General features: G+C 33.3%; 1 protein-coding gene across 2 annotated transcripts in view; it reads left to right on the top strand.

Annotated features, from left to right (window-relative positions):
- The window catches only part of LOC106469901 (carcinine transporter-like), a 46,563-nt gene that overhangs the window by 4,024 nt on the left and 21,776 nt on the right, over positions 1-20,763 (top strand). For both annotated transcript variants that reach the window (XM_022398479.1, XM_022398478.1), the window contains exons 2-8: positions 7,704-7,807; positions 11,184-11,338; positions 12,876-13,044; positions 14,590-14,716; positions 16,233-16,348; positions 17,954-18,168; positions 19,981-20,162. In XM_022398479.1, the coding sequence (XP_022254187.1) occupies positions 7,704-7,807; positions 11,184-11,338; positions 12,876-13,044; positions 14,590-14,716; positions 16,233-16,348; positions 17,954-18,168; positions 19,981-20,162 (1,068 nt within the window). The remainder of the gene's footprint in view (positions 1-7,703; positions 7,808-11,183; positions 11,339-12,875; positions 13,045-14,589; positions 14,717-16,232; positions 16,349-17,953; positions 18,169-19,980; positions 20,163-20,763) is intronic.

Genomic DNA, 20,763 nt, shown 5'->3' with positions numbered 1-20,763 from the left:
CCTATACTTGATTATAAGGAATATGAGAATATATACATAACCTTAATGACACAGAAGGAGGACTACAGTACCTATACTTGATTATAAGGAATATGAGAATATATACATAACCTTAATGATAAGGAAGGAGGACTACAGTATCTATACTTAATCATAAGTAGTAAGTGAATGTTGTGCATAACCTATATAACCCAGAAGGTGGACTACAATACCTGTACTTGATTATAAGAAGTAGGTGAATATTGTACATAACCTTAATGACACAGAAGGAAGATTACAACACCTATACTTGATTATAAGAAGGAGGTGATTATTATACACAACTTTCATGACCAAGTTAAAATATTGAACATAAAAGTAGCCAGGTAAACGAATTCAACAAATGTTTTCTTCGGCGGCTTGCAAACAATATAAACTACAGTTATTGAAATGGGTGTTTATGTACTCATAGTTTTTCAACTGTTTAAATTTTCTAAATATACTGTTCTTCTCAACAATAGTAAAATATGTTCTTCAGTTTTATGTTTGACTTGTTTGTTTTCGGATGATATCAACCATTCCACGTTTGCTCATCTGATCAAGCTATACACATAACTTAAGAGTGTGTTTATAACAGACCAATGAACGAGGCTCATACGAAAACTTTTTGTGTGTGATAAACTAACTCTAAGTAAGTCCCTCTCGCAACTAATTGTTGGTTACATTTTTGTATCATAATTTGTTCACGATGTGTTCCATGAAGGAAAATTGACCATTGCTTTCCCTTCGCTGAAAATAAACTTCTTTCTTGACGGCACTGAAACATCATTGGGCAGCTGTGACACAAAGATTAGTGTGTCGAGCTGCGTATCTGAAGGTCCAAGGTTGGAGTTCACAATATGCTCCTGAACACACTTCGCACTATAGGTTGCTAGCGCGTTATAAAAGTGACAGTCAATTCCGTTATTATGTAGGCGGCGATTTCTGCTGACTACTGTCCTTCTTCTGATCAGAACTTCCAAAATTGTGATGTCTATGCCTGAATCTTGGAGTCTTTGATCTAGCCGTTCAGCCTATATGACTAATGTTGTTTTAACTTTTTTATCTATTAGAATGGATTAATTGTACTATTGAGAAACTGAACGAACTGCCACAGTAAGTACAAGTAGTATAGATATGATAATAAATTACATTACTAAATACTGACACTTTCTGTTAAAAGAACAAATCTTAACAGCATTAAGGTATACGTTAACAGGTGTATCAGTATATATTTTTTAAAATTATTCTTAACACAAATGAAGCGTGTTTGTTTGTCACGTTGAAGAGCTAACAAAACAAAAATAAACTAAAACTATACATTATTCAGAGATAATACCAGAACTTAATCAGTTCTCGGCAGCTGCTAAGACGACCCAGCCGTCCCGTCAACCAGGAACCAGCAGGACAGACTTAACATCTTAAAGAGGTTAGATTAGAATGTGTAAGCTGAAACGTTGCTTAATAAATACTTTTTCTGGAATTTACGTTGTTTTAAATTATAAATCAATTAATCCTATATGCACATGTAGGAGGTCCAAGTGCGCATGTCCTGACCTTTTACAGAATGCCATTTGACATAGTATTAGGTAGTTGATTGCTTGCTTGTTTGTAATGGGCTACACAATGGCTATCTGTGCTCTGCCCATCATGGGTATCTAAACCCGGACTCTAGCGTTGTAAGTCCGCAGACATACCGCTGTGACACTGGGGGGCAGGTAGTTGATCTCAGAGTTATTCATTCGACCCTACATTGCTGATTTAGCGATATTTCGTGGTAGAGGAGAGTGAATATCAGATACAATATACAAGTTTTCTAAAAATAACAACTGTAAATATGTATTTTGGAGGTTTTACAGGTTATGCATATACAAGTTGTAAACTGTATGATGGAGAAAAGTACTTTTATTCTTTATATGAACATTAGCTTGCATTAGTTTTTTTAGCATTCTTCAGATTTCTCGTGCCTTCTGGTTGATATTTCAGTTATTAAGTTTGGGTGTGTTACGTTTATTTGAATCTTCTTTACTCGTTTATTTTTCACTCGTGTATATTCGTTGATTTTGAATGTGCCACGTTTTGGCCTACATGCACTCTTGACTTCCCACTATGGTCTAGGAACGTCTGAGGTGACTGTTTATTCACCTAGTTGTCACTTGTCAAGCTGTCTGACAAACCTGATTCCCATCCCAATTCATCTGAACATGCTGATATGGACTCGGACTTCCTTTTTCTTCTCGTTTGTGTGTCATCTGCGCCAGCAGTGTTGCCCATGTTTGCAGAGATTGTTGGTTCTTCTGCTCTTCCTGCCACAAGTTCATCTATCACTTCGAATGTTATGCCTTCTGTTCCTTCTTCGTCATGCTTCGCCCATTTCCGTGTTTCTCCTTTCTCAAGTGGATCCTTAATTTTGCTAAACCCAGAACTTTACTTAGAACTAATAAAATACTGTCTCCGAGACGATATTAATCAACTTATTCCAACTCGTAATGGAGTCATTATCAAGACTTACAATAATCGACTTTATGTCATCTTTTGTCATCAAATGGGCCTATTGAATCTAGATCCATATACCATCATTAAAAAAATCAGCTCTGCCTATGTCAAACAACAAAAACCTTCTTTATTAGATCTCCACTGTATTCGTATGTTATCCTTGGAGTGGATTCTCTAGTCACTAAACAGGACGTTATCTCTGAATTGCTGGAATATAAGATCATGGATCATCAAGCCATCAGGATGAAAAGTGCCAAAGGTTCGACCTCTCTGATATGCATTCTCGCTAAAAGCAGTGATGTCATTAACTATGCTCTTCGACATCTTTCACCAACGTTATCAGTTTGAAATTTCTCAGACACCTCCTCCTTAACCATGCTTACAACTTTAACACAACTGCAAAACGCCCTAACACACCTGTATGCCCACGATGTAAAAATTCCCATTTTGTCTGCCAGTGCACTCACTTGGAATTGCCTCCAGTGTATAATACTTGTCACCTGAACTTATTCCAATAAGTGTCGTGGCAAACCTTCTCCTAAGTTGGATGATCCTTCCATAACGGCTTCATTCAATATTTCTGACCAGTTATTTCTCCTTCAAACTCAGTTTTCTCTCGTCCTACTCTCGAGAAAATTATTCAATTTTTTTACCATTACTTTCAAAATATTTATTCTTATCAAACACAATTTGGCCTTGTCAGTGTCAATTATGCTGCTACAGTAGTCTTTAAACTAAACATGTAGGCTACCTACTGTATATTTGATACTCATTTTCATTTTTGTCGACTTTGGGAACACAAAAAACTAGAGTATTCCAAGATATTATGTTAAATTCCTTATTTGTTAATATCTGCTTTTTCCTTACGAATCTTCCTCTGCTCAAGACATTCCCTGTTGCCGATAGTTATAATTGCATCCTCCGCGGTGAAATATTTCTTAAGCCCACACAAAAAGTGAAGTTGTTTCATTATAATTTTCATCACTGTGATCATCCTTCAAATATCAGCAGATGCAGGGTTGTTACATATATATATATATAGAGTTGTAAGATATCCTTTCCGTTTTCTTCTTCCAAATGATTGTCCCGAACCTTTTTTTGGACATTGTTTATTTCCCTGCTTGGATACTTACCTTAGTTACAATATAAATCTCTTCTGGACACTATTAACATACATCTTTTTCAGTTTATTGGATTTTATGTTTCACGGATACACAGTTCTAGCAGACATCAACCTCTACAGCTGATCTTCATCCGACCTCTCTCGCTTTCACTCCGTATTGTGTGACCTTTCAGATTCTTTACTATATCTCCCTTCTCCTCGCCATCCTAAATGCAATTTGTTATTGGATGTTGTTTTTGTTTCTGTCAGTGTTGCATCACTTCTTTCCATAAGCATGCTCTCTCCAATTAGAAGTGATCATGTGATCATCTTCCCATCAGATTTCGACTTAAAGCTAACCACATCTATACTCATTCTTAAATCCTTTTTGAATTTTCATAATGCTGACTGATCTGCCTATTACTCCCATAGAGCAGTTGGTGATGCTGTTGTGCATCTCACCTCTTCTTCTGATGTGACCACATTTTCTCTGCCCTGGAATCCACTCTCATCTGAATCTTAACATATCCATACTGCATATTTTATGCCATATAAATCTGTGACGTCTCGTTGGGTTGTGAATCTTATATGTCTCTCTTTTCTGCTGCTATGAGATTATTGCCGTTCTCATGATACTTTGGTTCTGCACCATTCTCATGATTCACAGTAGTTTACCTGTAATCTTGTGCGAGAGGTAACGCAATGCCATTGCCATAGGATTTGCAACACACTTTGCAGTTCTCTCATTATTTTACAATACCGGAAACAAGTTAAACCCCTGATAAGACAATGCTCTACTCCATTGTACTAAATTTTGGTCAATGGTGCAGCATGTCTTTTTTTCATTGGTAAGCTAATGCATTTTCTTCCTTTCTAGAATCCAACTTCCATGCTCCAGGTTAACCCTCTTTGAATCACGAGAATTTTTCAGAAGTATTTTGTTTTTCAGACTGATCCCTCACTCCCGGACCTCACCCCAAATCTTGAGAATATTCTCATATAATGATCTCTGAATGTTCCCTTTAGGCTATTCATTTAATTTTTAAAAGTATGTGCAACACGACTCCTGGTATAGATGGATTAACTTACTCTCATCTCTAACATGTCCCAGCACGATTTCTCTACTTCTTCTGGTCACTTTCTACAATTTCCTGCTTTACACTGGCTTTTACCCAGATTCTTGGAAATATATCCACTATTCTACTTTTCTTGAAACCATCTAAGTTTTCAATGAACATTGAATCTTATCATCCCATCAGTCTTACTAGTGTTCTTAACAAATCTCTTGAAATAATTCTCATTCGCAGACTGCATGTTCATATAGCTCAACCTGGTTTCCATCCTCATCTTTCAACAATGGATCAGCTCTTAAAGTTATCTAATACCATTATTTACAATATTAACATTTCAAACCCATGTTGTCTTCTTCTTTTTTGTCTTTCTAAGTGTTTTTGAGTCATCTGGTACTGAGGATTAATGTATAGACTCAGATATCTGCAAATTTCACTTACTTATATCCGACTTATTCACTTTTTTCTTCTGAATCTTTCTGCCAAAACCTTTATAGAGTGTACTAACTCGAAACCTTATTTTGGGGGGAGGGGTTGCTGGAGGTTCCCAAGGTTCAGTTTTATCCCCCTTTCTCTATGTGCTGTATTTTTATGTCGTGTCATTTCCTTCTCCTTCCGTTTCTCTCTTTATCAATAAATGACGATACTGTTTTGCTGCTTATGCGCAAGCTGATGGTTGCCCTCAACAAGATCCTACAAGTACAAGCTGCTCTCAATAAATTCATTATGTGGAGTCATTACTGGCGTCTTAACATTAATGCTCATAAAACCAGAGTTATTCTGTTTGGGCTTACATGACACAAGTGTCGTCAATGTCGTGATCATTTTCTATTTAACGTTCGGGTTGATAATGTTTTGATCAAACTCCCTGACACAGTGAAATAACTTGGAGTAACTTCTGACAAACAGTTTACCCGGAAAGCTCCTCTAGTATCTTTGAGTAACGAAATAACCTCTTGACCTAAGCTTCATTTTATTTGACCTTGTCTCACTTACGATTATACTGCACGGATTTCTGCCCCATCTTCCTTTTATCTTCGTTTGCAGATTTTGGAATATCATGCTTTTAGATTAGCATGTAACGTCCAGCTACCTAGTCCTACTAAATATCTTTATGACCGTCATGTCTTACGATATTTCTCTACTCAAAATAGTATATTTACTGATACACTTGATCATCCAGTCCAATAGTCTCTATGCCTCATACCTACTCTGGAACATCTGTTGAATCAGTATTTTATGTCACTCCTTTCAGATGATCCTGATCGTGTTTACCATCCAGTGCCACAACTCCTGTAGTGTATATTTACTGATACATCTGATCATCCAGTCCAATAGTCTCTATGCCTCATACCTACTCTGGAACATCTGTTGAATCAGTATTTTATGTCACTCCTTTCAGATGATCCTGATCGTGTTTACCATCCAGTGCCACATTGAGGATTTACCACACTGAGAGCAGAACAAGCAATGTTGACTATGTATAACTAATTATCACCAGAAAAAAACATATATAAGTATATTAAAGAACTTGATATTACTAATTATCATGACATTCAATCTAAATCGTTTTCCTTTTATTTTTGCTTCTTCCAAGCATCTCCACTCATTTAGAACAGACTTTTTATATATATATCGTATATATTAATTAATTCCTAATTTTGCAGTCACATCTTGTGGCTGAAGTAAGCCAGGTTTTAACGGAAATAAAAAGACATATGTTTACATATACACATAACCACTGCAGAACGGTGTGTGTGTGTGTTGGACTGAAGCTGATTGGGTGTTCTACATAGTGATTCATTTGAGTGCGTTTAATTGTACTTTTTCTGTTTAGTTAGTCATCAATTCATTACTCATTTCTTGTTTGTTAACCTTCAATTTAAAAATCCTTATTTATTTGTTTTATTACCTAACTTAGATTCACCTTCATCCATCTTCGGTGGTAGATCAACAAAGACAGGTCGACCATACTGAGACCTGATTCATAAGAATATAAACCTTAATTTTAAAGTAATGGACTAGAGAGAAGGCAGCTACTCAACACTACCCACTGCTAGCTCGTAGGCTACTCTAATCGAATACTTGGATTTAACAGTCGCTATTATAACGCACCCGTGCCTCAAAAAGGCAGAGCGCGATTTTTTTTTTTTTTGCGGTAACGGGTCTTGAACTAAGGAACCTTGAATCCACAGTTCGTCACCCTAACCATAGGGTTGCACTCGACCCATAGATGCTTGTGACTAGCAAATCATGGGAAAAACAGGATCTAGATCATTACACAAACAATTTCCCATGCTTAAAGGTTTGCCAGACGAGAACATAAGATTATGTTATAAAGTGAGAATCTTGAAGCAAATTATCTCCTAATACAATGAAAAAATAATTGTATTACGAGATAAAATAAAATAGATAAGTTTTCAACTGGCAAGAAACGTCATCAGTGTAATCAGAAATGTGTTTTAAAACGCCACCCCGTGGCACAGCGGTATGCCTACGGACTTACAACGCTAGAAACCGCACAGATAACCCATCGTGTAGCTTTGTGCTTAACTACAAACAAAGTTACTTATTTTTTAAAAACAACATAGCTTAATAAGATTTCACAAATGCAAGTATTCGATATTTCAAAGCGATATTTAAAATGATGGCGATTATTTATGAATATTTAGTCTAATAGGCCGATTTTTTGTCAAACTTTTTCACACTCATAAAACTATCTGTGTACTCGCAGGATACTGCCAGAAGTGATCTTTTGGTCTCGTAGATCAAATACAAATGTGCTCAATTGGCTCTAATCTGGGTCCAGCAAAGTACGTCCATTACCTTTTTTTATCGTACGCTACAACTTTGATTAAGAATTCTTACATCCATATAATGCTATCTTAAGCTAGGCTCAATCAGATGTTGACTGTATTATCTTCAAAACACTTCTTGCCATCCCATACCACGGCTATAATAAACACCTGTATTATTTGTTATTCTTAAGAACTAACTTGCTTTTGTTTACTTTCTAGTGGGATTTGGTATGTGAAAAGGACCATCTACCTCACCTCATTTTTACACTATCTAGTGTAGGCGCTGCTGTCGCCACCCCGATATATGGTGCCATGTCTGACAGGTAAGCAATGAAATTTGAATAAATGCGAAAAACGCAAGCAGAGAATGTGTATTAGTAACAAAAATGTACAATAACAAATACAAATATGAACAGAAGCTTTCACACTGACATTAACTTTTACAAGGTTTGTAATCAAACAGCTCTTAGTGATAAGTAAGTATATATGTATTCATGTTTTGTGTCTTCAAAGTCTACTTTCATAGTTAATCCACACGTTTCCTGAAATTCTCTTAATGAAGTTAAATTTTCAGCATAAAGTTATGATTCTTCATATTAATTAGGTACTAATTCAAAATATGTTGTTGTTTTTTTTTTGCTATGTTTATTATTTATTTAGAAGGTTTAACTTTTCTTTTTAGAGTATTCGTTAGGTCTTCTTATTGTCATGAAGCTGGGTTCAAAAACAGAAATGAACTCTTGAGTTCTTCGTTGTTTTTTTTTAAGTTTTTGTTTAAAGACCAACTCTCTGCAGAAATGTTTTTTTTCTATATATTTCTTGCATATATAGTACTCATAAACATCTAGATTCCCCTATGAATAAACCTGTCATTTAAGAGTTTTACAGGTAAATACTTCAGAAACAGAGAGGTTTAGGAGAATAATTGTCAGTGGTATGGAATGAGGTATTGTGGGCCTATTTTGGAACAATATTATTGAGATTATTCAAGGTAAAGTCCAAGGTTACGTCCTCCGAAACTTTTATCAACGTACATTATACACCAAAAGTGGCAACTGCAAACATTTTGCGCTAAACTTCTCCGAAATCGCTTCACAACAACAGCTAAAAGCATAAATAAAGATGAGGTAAACATCCTATTAGTACTACAAAATGACAGCCAACAATCAATTGATGTGTTTAAAAGTGCTGTCTAAATGTGACAATGTCAATATAGGAGCTTCTTCGTCTATACTCATTGACGTTTTTAGTCTGTCCTCACGGAGTCTAGGAGCAAATGATCCTGTCACACGCAGCCGCTGACGCACATTTTCTATCATTTCACGCGAATGAATGACGTTCATTTAGTAACCTTTCGTCATACAATTAGATAGCAACCCGCGTATTCTGGTGATACTCTCCACACAATAATTCCTTATAAAACTGTTATTCAACTGTATGCTGTGACATTATTTAGGTTTTCGGAGCAGCTACAACACGATGTTTGTGTGCTACCTTATGTTTTTATTTTAATATTTTAACCTTTTTGGCTCATAAATGGTGCAATGACCTCAGTGCTTATGCAAAATTCTGACCTTGCATTTTAAATCTAGGTCTGTAACAAACTTTGCTATGGTCGGATTTAGATATTTTTTGTCATAACTCCATATAGATGAAAGAGGTATATTTATGGCTCTAATCATGGGCGTCTGCAATATATATTACAGAGGAGAGCAAGATGACAAAACGATATCAAAGCCATAACTAGGGAAACGCAAAATTAATAATCCAGGAGGGCAAGTGCCTCTTGCCCCCATGCGGACGCCGATCGCTCTAACTGTTGTTCTTGATGAGCGATTTTTTTGGTTAAAATGTCCCGTTTGTTATCGTTTACATCTTGACAGTAATATTAATAACATTTCCGAAGGACGTATTTTGAAGATGATTTTGAATAAACTCAGTACCATTGTCACAGGTTAGGCCCAAACACCTCGTTCCATATAACAGTTAATTTTTTATTTCTCTCTAATTCTTGCTTGTAAGTGGATTTTTGAATTACTCTATTTATAAACACATAAAATTTAAACAAAACATTTTAATGTGTAAGTCGATAATTCAACTTAAGCCAGAGATTCTAAAAACTTAAGTTAATAAATCAACACTCGTAGGTAAAAAGAAAATAAGAGCAACAATTAAAAACAGACTTAATAAATTGCTTAGTGTCTTTTTATTAATAGGGGACACGATTTAATTATTATCTGGCTTAGACTACCAATACGACGATTCATGGTTAATATCCCCTTGCCGCAAAAATGTGCTACGCATAGGAGCACTATGATAGTGACAGTTAAAATATCACTATTCGATAAAAAGTATCGCAAGATTTGATGTGGGTACAATTGATTAGCTGACCTACCTCTAGTCTATTAGTTTAAAACTAAGGACAGCTAAGCACAGATAGCCCTTTTTGTAGCTTTGTGCTTGAGTAAAAAAAAAACATATTACGCACGTGTATTTTTTTTATAGGCTTCATAAAGGACATGGATTACACTAGTAAGGATGTGAGAGAGGATGAATTGTATCAATGTATCCCAGAAGCCTTCACAAATGTTACCCTTACAATGTACATTTCGCGTGTAACTTATGGTGCACATGTTGAACTATGGTGATTGTATACCGTAAAAAACTTTATACATTAATGTTGACCGTGCAACAAACCGTGTGTCTATATGATTAAAAAGTTTTCCAAGTATATTTTTCCAAAGTGTTTCCAAAATTCTTGGACATCCTTTGCATTATTTTAACTTCTCCATCTATTTGATATTCCGATGTATGATATACATATTTGATAATAGTACAGTAAGGTATATATCTTGTTAATATATATATATATATATGCCTAATGTTTTACCTACAAGTTTTTGTTGATGAACAAATGTATATATGTACATTTTCTCGTGTATATATTTTATATACAATGCCGTGTTAAACTGTACGTAAATAGTGTTTGATTTGTATTGTTTTCCGTGATTTTTATTATGTGGTTTATTTCTGCACTATAATGTGTATCTATGATCTTACACAAGTTATGTAGAGTTTAACTTTCTGTTATAATGCAGTACATGTCAACTCCTTACGTGCTAATTTGTCCCTACCTCCATTTTATATCACTAACATCCCAAAGAGCATCCCAAGTAACTTATTAAATATATTTTGAAATGTTAACCAGTTTCTAAATACAAAGAGCTGTATTTAACAAAGCTGATGTTTGAGTATGTGTGAAGCCGTGAAATATGCAACATGCATGCTTTACTGGTCAACAGTGCTTCACTGGTCAACAGATTGAACATTAGTAAAAAATACCGACACATAAATTGTGAGAGAAATAATATGAACTTTCAGAGATAAAAAGTTTGTTTTAGTTTTTTGTATTCAAAATATTTTAGAATTGTATAAGCAAGAACATCAAAATAATACTGAAATATGACGTTTATGTATTAATATAAATATTTAAATGACATAATTTAATTTAATTCCTTGTATCAGGCCAGTAATTATTTTCACAATAAACACTAAAGTTAAGAGGATATTTCAGGTGTTTATGTGCAATTATAAATGCAATATATATTGATAATAATATATAATTAATAGTAATATTATAAGCAAACAAAATAACCTCCAAGAAAATGTTTGACGAAATATTTTTTGCTTTCTTTACAGAATAGGAAGGAAGCTGACCTTTTTTATCTGTGTGACCGTGACTCTTTCGTCTGGGGTGATTTCGCTCGTCTTACCCAGTTTTATAGCATTTGCTGTATTCCGACTAATCAACGGCTCGCTAATACCAACAATATTCCAAGTGCCATATATTATGTGTAAGCCCCTATTCACTTTTTTCTCTCTCACCGGTATTTAGATTCTTTTATTTTCAATATAATGAGAAAATTGCTTTTGTATAGTTTTAATTTCCAAAGCTTTACACGATTTTTTTTTGTAATATTCTGTGCTTTTCTCTTAAATATTCCTAGATCGTTAGTTATTCATATGTGTTTTAGAGACTCCCCCCTCCCCCAAATAGCAATTTAAACCAATTCAAGACCATATTGGTCACAGAGTTAGACTATAGCTAAATGTGCGTCGACTCTTGACCATCGACGCAAATAATAGTTTACTACAATACTTTTTGAGCGATTTTTAAACAATATTCAAAGATTGCTGATTAAATTATGTTGAATAATTACTTCTAAATACATACCAAATTATTTCTACTCGTATGTATGTTGTTCCATTTGACCACCAACAGATCTAAATTTAAAAATAGACAATTTTTACACCTCCGAGAATTTAGTTTCAGTGTAAATAAAGAGACGTGTGAACTGCCAGTTCGTGTAATACGTCTTTCAAGAAAAAAAAAAGGAAAGTAACTGACCAACTGTCCCTGGAAAACAACATTCAGGTAGTCCAGGAAACAAAACAAACCATAATGTATAGTTAACTACACATCATGAGTGTAATCTGTAAATACAGAGCAGTGGATGTGTGGCAATTTCTCTAATATAACTGTCTTGTAATACCTTCTTTCGAAGACATATCGTATATGGTAACATTTTTGTAAAGAAGTTATTTTACATGTAACACTCAATTAAATACAAACTGATCATGTGGGTGAATATTACCAATGGAAGCTCAGCGTTAACATTTTGAAATTGTACAGTTCAGTTTCAAATATATGTTTTTAAATGATTACTTAACAAATATTTAAACTACTTACTGTTCTAGGCTACTCCAAGAATTTCAAAGCTAAAAATTGTAATTAACACTATATTTTCATTATTATAAATGTTTAGTTCATGCAACACATTTCATAAATCACAGACTTAGAGGCGTAATATTTATTGTCGCAGGATTGAAATGATGTTTAGAATTTCCAGTATAATTATCCTTTAGCTTATTGCGCTCACTGCCTTTTTTTTTTTTTTTAGTAATTTAAAATAATATTTCACTCTAACACCCAACCCATTTTTTGGTTCGATAGCATCCTTCAAGCCATCAGTACTAGTATTACAACAAATTCCAGGTAATGATATCGTTTAAATGATATTTCACTTAATAAATATATGTATAATCAAAACCAAAACATCTTCAGAGCAAAGCCATGAAATATATGACCACAAACAACAACCATGATATATATATATATATATCTGCATATTTAATATATGAACACCACAAACAACAACAATGATATATATATATATATATATCTGCATATTTAATTTAATTTAATATATGAACAAAAACAACAAACATGATATACATATATATCTGCATATTTAATTGAATATAATTTAATATATGAACACAAACATCAACCATGATATATATATATCTCCATATTTAATTTTCTGTCAGTGGTTGAAATTGTTGGAAAAGAGAAGCGCACTCAAATGATGGGAATCGCCTGCATCGGATGGACGACAGGATTGTGTATTTTGCCTCTTTTAGCCTTTCTGATTCCGAACTGGAAGACTTTTGGGCTTGTAACTACCTGCTTTTGCATTCCATACTTCTTTTATTGGAGGTACGTTAGTTAGGGTAACTTTACACTCGTGATAATAGCACACAACTTATTCAATTAGTTTCCATCGTGTAATACGATTTCATTTTTATTGCTTCTAAAACTTACCGCTTTTGTATGTTTCTGTTAAACCATTTAGTTTTATAGAATATATAGAACCATAGAAACTTTCTATTCGCGTCCCTTGTAACTCACGCTAACAAAGTGAGAGCAACTTGGTACATCATTTAGCTGTGGAAACTAATAAACCTTGAACGTTTTTTAGTAGATGCTGAATGCAATTATTTCGTAAATATGTATCATCACTATTTGACCAGTAACCAACGTGTTTTACACATCTTTAGAATCGAATAAATATTTCTCGCTTTTTATATATATCTCGCAGTAAATGAAATAAAGTTAGAAACAACATTATATAGCCTGTTGGCAGACCTTTTTTTTTTAATGGTCATAACTGTTTTTCTTCAAGTATTAGGTGATTCAATCTCAATTATTTCCAAGGCTGTCGTGATGATTTTGTGTGATTATGTTTGTTACGTATAGTATACAAGTCAGTTGTTAACTACAACTGGTATAAGTTGTTCTACCAGAAACTTTAATTTGACTTTTTTTTTTCTCACTGAAGAATACACACCTTCTACTGGCGTGTTATATTTTGAATTCAGAGCTGAGACAAACTCTTCAGGTGTAGAAACCTATTTTTTGCCCTGTCTGTGATACTTCAAACTTAACTAAGATCAACTATTAACTGAGAAAGTTATGTGACGATAACATCACATATGATGTCATTCATATTGTAACATTTAATAAGCCTCGTAAAGATAATCTTGACTTCTGCATAATATCCTTCTTTTGTAACAAGCCGCTGTTTACTCTCAATAAATAAATATAATATCTAACTTTTGTAACAAAACAACCAGAAAACGTTTAATAGTAAAGCAAATTGGAATTATGACGGAGGGGGGGGGGGTAATGCTGCTGTGTTCATATTTGGTTTTGCCTGAAACCCTCTCTCCTGGTATAACAGCTTTACTTTAAAATGTAATGTCTCAACTTTGTATGGTTCGTGTAAGCCCCCCCCCCCCAGTGGCACAGCGGAATGTATGCGGACTTACATCGCTAAAAACCAGGTTTCGATACCCGTGGTGGGCAGAGCACAGATAGCCTATTGCGTAGCTTTGTGCTTAACTTCAAACAAACAAACAAAACAAGCTTGTGTATATTGTATTCTCTCTTAAATAGAACGAATATAGAAGTAACCATTTAATGTTTTTCATTTGTTGTACTGGATCTGACGTCATCCAAATCCCTCATTTTGCTGAACCAAACAAAAAATTATCTTTATGTACTTAAGAAAAATCTATTTTTTTACAAAATATTATCACATATTTATTTGAGAAGACTTCTGTAGGATTAAAAATACAATGGAGTGGACTAAATAACTTAATTAACTGGAGTTAAGCCTATTTTGCCTTTTCTATTGTCACGTATTATCCCTGCGACAGTCTTTACTGTTGCTCTTAAATAGCTGTTGTTGTTTTTTTACAGATTTTTGCCCGAATCTCCTCGTTGGTTGGTGTCTATTCAACGCTATGAAGAAGCAGTGGTCATTCTGACCAAAATGGCCAAGATAAATGGACGTTCTGTGCCTACTGATCTAGTGAAGAGGCTTAAAGTAAGTTAACTTACTTTATTAGCCGTTGAACAATATGATCATTTTCTGAATGTTTCCTTGTTGTTGTTTTGGTGACATAAACTTTCTTTATGTCCAAATTCTACAGTCCTAATTATAACCGTGTTTAATCAGTTTTTTTGACAAGTAAATGCTAGACTTTGTTCTTACAAAGTTTCTTGTTTCTATGTTAAATCTTACTAATGAAAAGGAGGTTCTTATAGTTCGATATCTCATTTCCCCTTTTTTTGTCATCTATCATACCACCTGACTTTAGGTACTTCATTACAGACATATTTGATAAAGTGCTGATTTTATAATCAGCTATATCTCCCACTGTGATATTCTCATGTGCGTTGATTTTTCTTAGAGTAATGGGATAGGTCCCGTAGCATAGCAGGAAGCCCGACAGATAATGCATTACGGAGCGAAAATCTGAATTATCTCACGTCGACTGAGCTCCAAGAAGAGAAAAAGACTGTATCCAAGTTAAATACAGTGAAATAAACTTTATTTCTAACAAACAAGAGTCAGAGTTTAAAAAGCAAATGTATTTTTGGACACCTTTTCTGAAAAGCTGTCAGACAAAAAGTGGGTTGAATCTAAATAGAATCATTCAAGTATAGCTATTTTTTTCTGGACTAGAAAAACATAACATCATATACACGTAAAATAACAACGCCATTTTACTCGGGACACTGGCGCTATCCACGTGACTAATGGTCATTCGCAGAGAAAAATAAGATACGTTGTTACCTTGAAGTATCACCTGAACTGCCAGTGGAAAAGATCACAGTCTATGTCGAGCTAATGTGTTCTTCTTTACAGGAAACTTTCCTACGAGAGATTAAACGTGACACTCTAATTGAATGACCTAGTTTAGTAGGTAACTAGGGTAAGAGGAACACAGCACCGAAAGTTTGGAAATTTTAATATTTAATAAAGATGTAGGATACTCGGGCTAAGCCTGTATGCCACACCAGCTTTAGCGAAGTTTATTCAAACAAACTTGGGTACAAGCATGATATCGAAACAACTATATCGTAAAAGGTTTGAATGCTGCATCTATGTTTTCATACTAGGGTTGTCCCTTGGAAATGTATAGTTATTTAATGCCTAACAAATAAATCACTCGAAAATCAGTATGGTTGTAAAAGGCTTTGATAGTTCCTTGGGTTTTGTCACTTTTACGAGTGTAACATAAATAGTGTTATTTTAATAATAAAAAGGAAAAGAATATTTCTGTAGTAGAATGCTCAATGGTAAGCTTGAGGGTTTATAACCCTAAAATTTGGGTCTCGATCTCTGCAGTAGGCATAGCACAGTTGGCTCATTTTGCAGCTTTGTGTTTAGCAACAAACTAACTAACAATAAGTAGAATATAATGGTATCAAATATTTCCTGTGTATAAAATTTTATAAAATACAAATATATTTCAGTTATACCAGCAATTGACCCAAATCATCAAGTGGTTATCTACTGATAAGAAATTTTTGTACTAATATTAGTATTTTCACAGAAAGTAGAAGAATCCATGAGAAAAGAGAAAGAATCGTCCACAACAACAGAGAATTTTACTGTCTTATTTCGGTATCCATCACTAAGGAAATACTTTTTAACAATTACCATATCGTGGTAAGTAATGCATCTTAATTTATTTCAAAATATTTTCCTCTAAATTTTAACCTTTCAATAAAAAAGAATCATTCATCATTTTTAAAAATTCTATAGGTGGCACATAGCAGTTTATTGGTTCAAGGATTCAAAACGCATTCCATCAATTAAAAAAATCTTTAATATTGAACAAAATAAAAAAGAAAATGTGAAATTAATGGACTAAGAGTTGTTAGAAAATAAATGTTTAAATGTTGAACATTAAACGTGTGAAGATATATATATATATATAACAATAAATTCAGATCAACATCCATAGGATTTTACAAATGTAGCATTCCTTATATTACAATAAACCAGGGATTGATGACCCGTCAAAAAGAAATTCAAAATGAGGTTTAAAGGTGAACTTGGAATTAAATATAAGTACAAAATAAAACTAATATCTGATCAACTGTGTTATATAATATGTTGTGATATCTAGTAGTCTTCAACCTATTTCTATCTTTATTTATTGTACTTTGTTATTTTGTAAACTCTCAAGTATACAAGTGTATACAATTTGAAATCAAAATCCAACACTGTTTATTAAACAGTAAGAAAAGACACTTGGACTTACGACAAATATCTCAATACTTAAACAAGGTCTAAATAATACCATATAACAATCTCTAGAATAGGCTGAAGATCTTTTACTTTTTTATATAATAATAAAAAAACAACTAATTAAGCTTACTAAATTATGCTTAAACCCAGAAAAGAAACAAGTTTTACATTTCAGCTATAATTAAAAAAACGTTTCATATCATAAACCTTAAAGACAAAACGGAAAATCAAGTCAGAAAGTTTTGAAAGTTCAAGAACCAAATACGAACTGAAAGCAATTTGCTAAAACAATGTATAGTATATTTTTTCTCTCTTAACCATGAAACAGTACCCTCCCAGCCAATCAGTGAACGACAGTTGTAGTACCCAGTGTTTATAATGATCTTGAAAAGGTGCCAGCATGCAAGAAATGGGAGAGGTAATTGTTGTTTGACCTGAGGTGAAATATACCCGCGCTATAGTTGCAGAGACACTAAAGTCAGAGTATTTCCGCGCGAAACAACGTAATATTCTACTTTAATATATAACTTTAAGTAGATCTTTTGTACTGATTGTGATTGTTCTCTGTAACATAAAATCTAAATAAATTTCCCCGTCAACCTTACAACACATTCAATTAAACGATGATAATTAGTCTATATGCTCTTAATGAACGATATAACACATAGCTATAACTGTGTGAAAAGTGAATTATCTTCAAGATTTTCACTTACGTAAGTCATGAAATTGAGACATTGCACTAAAAACGAGAATATTTTAAGTTTCACAAAAGTTAAATTTATTTATTTGCTCTCTATGAAGATCTTTCAAAAAGCAAAGATTTCTTGTGATTTATAGATGTAAGCTTCAATATAACTCTTATAAAGTTCGTTATGCTGAATTTATATGGTTATGGATGTTTTATAAAGAAGAAAGCTTCTTGTGTTTTATTTAAAAAAAATACAAGTTCGAATTTGAAAGAAGATTCAAAGACGTTTTTTTTTCTTTACAAATACTTTATACCAACTGCCTTACTTACAGGGTTGCCAATTCTATGGCTTATTATGGTCTACAAATCAACGTCACCAATCTGTATGGAAACGAATTTCTCAACTTCTTTCTACTCGGGATTGTTGAATTACCGTCCTATTTCTTGTGTTGGTACTTAATGGAAAGATGTGGACGACGATGGACTAATGTAGGCTTAATGTTTCTGGCTGCCCTTAGTATCTTAATACCCACAGCGTTTCCTCAAGGTAAGTCATCAAGTTCTATTAAGGTGCTTTCTGCATTTCAGAACACCATTTCTTTAAGTTTGCCGTGTTTCTGTTGCTGTTATAATTTTACCTATGATTTACATTCATTTATTTTGTGCAGTCTCCGTTACAGGGGTTGACTACAATGGATCCTACTATTATCATTCCATCTCGTTCTCTGTAGTCCAAAATATACTATTTGTCTTATGGTGTTCATGAGTTCTATGAGTTACATTATTTTCTCAAAATGTTTCTTTCTGTATATATCTTAATTTCGACAGTTCTTTCTGCATTTGCCATATATATATATACACATAGTTTTAAATTTTTAGATTTTATTTCAATATTATTAAAATAAAACAATAGCAATTCTATCGAAAAACGCTTTCGATATTAAAAATCCTTAGTATTTATAACACCTATGTATTTTCGCATATGTGTATATTTGTTTCAGAATAATTTGTCTGTGTTAAGGCCAAATACACGTATTCTATTAAGCGGTAAATATAAAGTCTCTCTAGTACAATTTGTCATATGACACAGAAATTATTTTATGAATTAATAAATATACAAACATATTTTTATAAGCCGTATCTCTCAAAAAAGAGTAGTTTCTTGATTACATTTTTTTCAAGCAATGGATTATATGATGGTAATCAATATTTCAGTTGATGTTTTTTTTATGAATACCGATTTCAACACATTCAATTCAACAAATTCAATTTCTCTCATCTAAAAAAAAACGTTTTTCCATATTATATAAAAAAGTATTTTTGTATGATAAAATAGGATTATAAGATAGCAGTTTGAAAACTTCAAAAGCTTAAAGAATCAGTGTTTTGGCGTACAGTTACAGTGTCTTGATATTAATAAGACTTATGTCCTCTCGATGACCATCAGAAATTCAACTATAAGAAATATTTTAGAAAAGACGAAACAGCAACGAACCTCATAACTTTAAACTATCTGTAGTACAAAATTGCTTCTTTTTTTGAAGAACAATTTCTAATCAGAGTTTGCTTATTGTACAATTCTGATGAGGAGTCATTACCTTTCATTCTCATCAATAATTAGTATCACTCAGAATACGGGGTCAAGAGTGGTCTAGTGATTAGCAAAAGGCTCAATATTCTAATCCGCGATACGTCGATCAACTCGCCTCGCAATTTCATCGGTGGGTTAGAATACTAACCACAACCGATTGATAATAGGTAGTTCAATGACAACTCATTCTATGATTTAACAACCTAGCTCCACTTAAACTTGAGTATTTAAAGTTATTAGTCATTCATTAAAAATGTATGTTAAAATAGTAAGATACTTAATGTAAATTGTTTTTTTTTTCAATCAATAATGAATACATATATATGTGGGGGTGCATAATTAGATGTTTCAGGAGTTAACACATTGTAATAATGCCGTTTCTACATTTCACCTTTGTTCGATTACTGAAGAGTTTTGTTCTTTCTTGGTGTATATTGCAGTAAAGAGAAACATAAGCTTATCTTGTATTTTACATAGTTAAGGTTAAAACTCGAAAGCAGAAGCAGTATTAATATTCAGTTGATAGGGTGAAGTATGTTTTATGGATATTGTTTGATATTAATGATTGTTAAACATCGCCTTACTCATCTGGTAATGTATGGATATTGTTTGATATTAATGATTGTTAAACATCGCCTTACTCATCTGGTAATGTATGGATATTGTTTGATATTAATGATTGTTAAACATCGCCTTACTCATCTGGTAATGTATTATTGGATTTTCAAAATTAAAACAAAATAACTATATATATTTTTTTTATAACAGATTTGGCTATCGGAACGACTATTGGGGCTCTTATAGGCAAATTTGGCTGTTCTGCTGCCTTCATGGTTGTTTATCAACAAGCAGCGGAACTATATCCAACCCCAGTCAGGGCTCTGGGAATGGGAAGCAGCGCCACCATCGCTTGTATAGCTACGATTTGTACGCCTTATATCATCTACTTGGTAACACTTTTCATAGTTTGTTGATGTTGTTGTTTTCTTTTCAAAATGGTCTTTTTATTTTCTAAAAAAAAAAATTATCTTCGCGCTTTTTTTAAAGAAGCTTTGGAGGAGTGCTCGCGATTGATTATGTCGGAAGTTAGTCACGTTCATCTCATGCACAGAAACAACCAAATTTTCTTGAATTGAAAGTGTTTTTAAACAATATACAAATTAAAATATCAAATACACAAATACATGGTTATATGTTTTGATTACACAGCAGAACTTCTTTTTAATCAGAATAAATGATCATTTAAATAGGAAGATAGACGATGATAACTGACTTGTTTAGATATTTCAACTTTACGAAATTACCACAAGTGGAAAACACATATAAATAAACACACACGCATACACACACCTAGTTAAAATCGGAAATCCAACAAAACACTCCTTAATCTTTTTAGTATCACACTCCAGTTTGCTCTAAAACATTAAAAGCTTGTTAATCTCTACGTTTCCTGTTTGTACGGAACAGAAATTAGCAGGATTTATTACGTAACCTATTGTTACGCCTCTGTGTTCGTTTGTTAATTTTCCGTAAAAATTCTTTCCGAAAAAA

The sequence above is a fragment of the Limulus polyphemus genome, unplaced genomic scaffold (genome assembly GCF_000517525.1).
Source record: "Limulus polyphemus unplaced genomic scaffold, Limulus_polyphemus-2.1.2 Scaffold3718, whole genome shotgun sequence".
Taxonomy (NCBI): domain Eukaryota; kingdom Metazoa; phylum Arthropoda; class Merostomata; order Xiphosura; family Limulidae; genus Limulus; species Limulus polyphemus.
The sequence above is the reverse complement of the archived record's forward strand: the minus strand, read 5'-3'. Positions and strand labels throughout refer to the sequence as shown.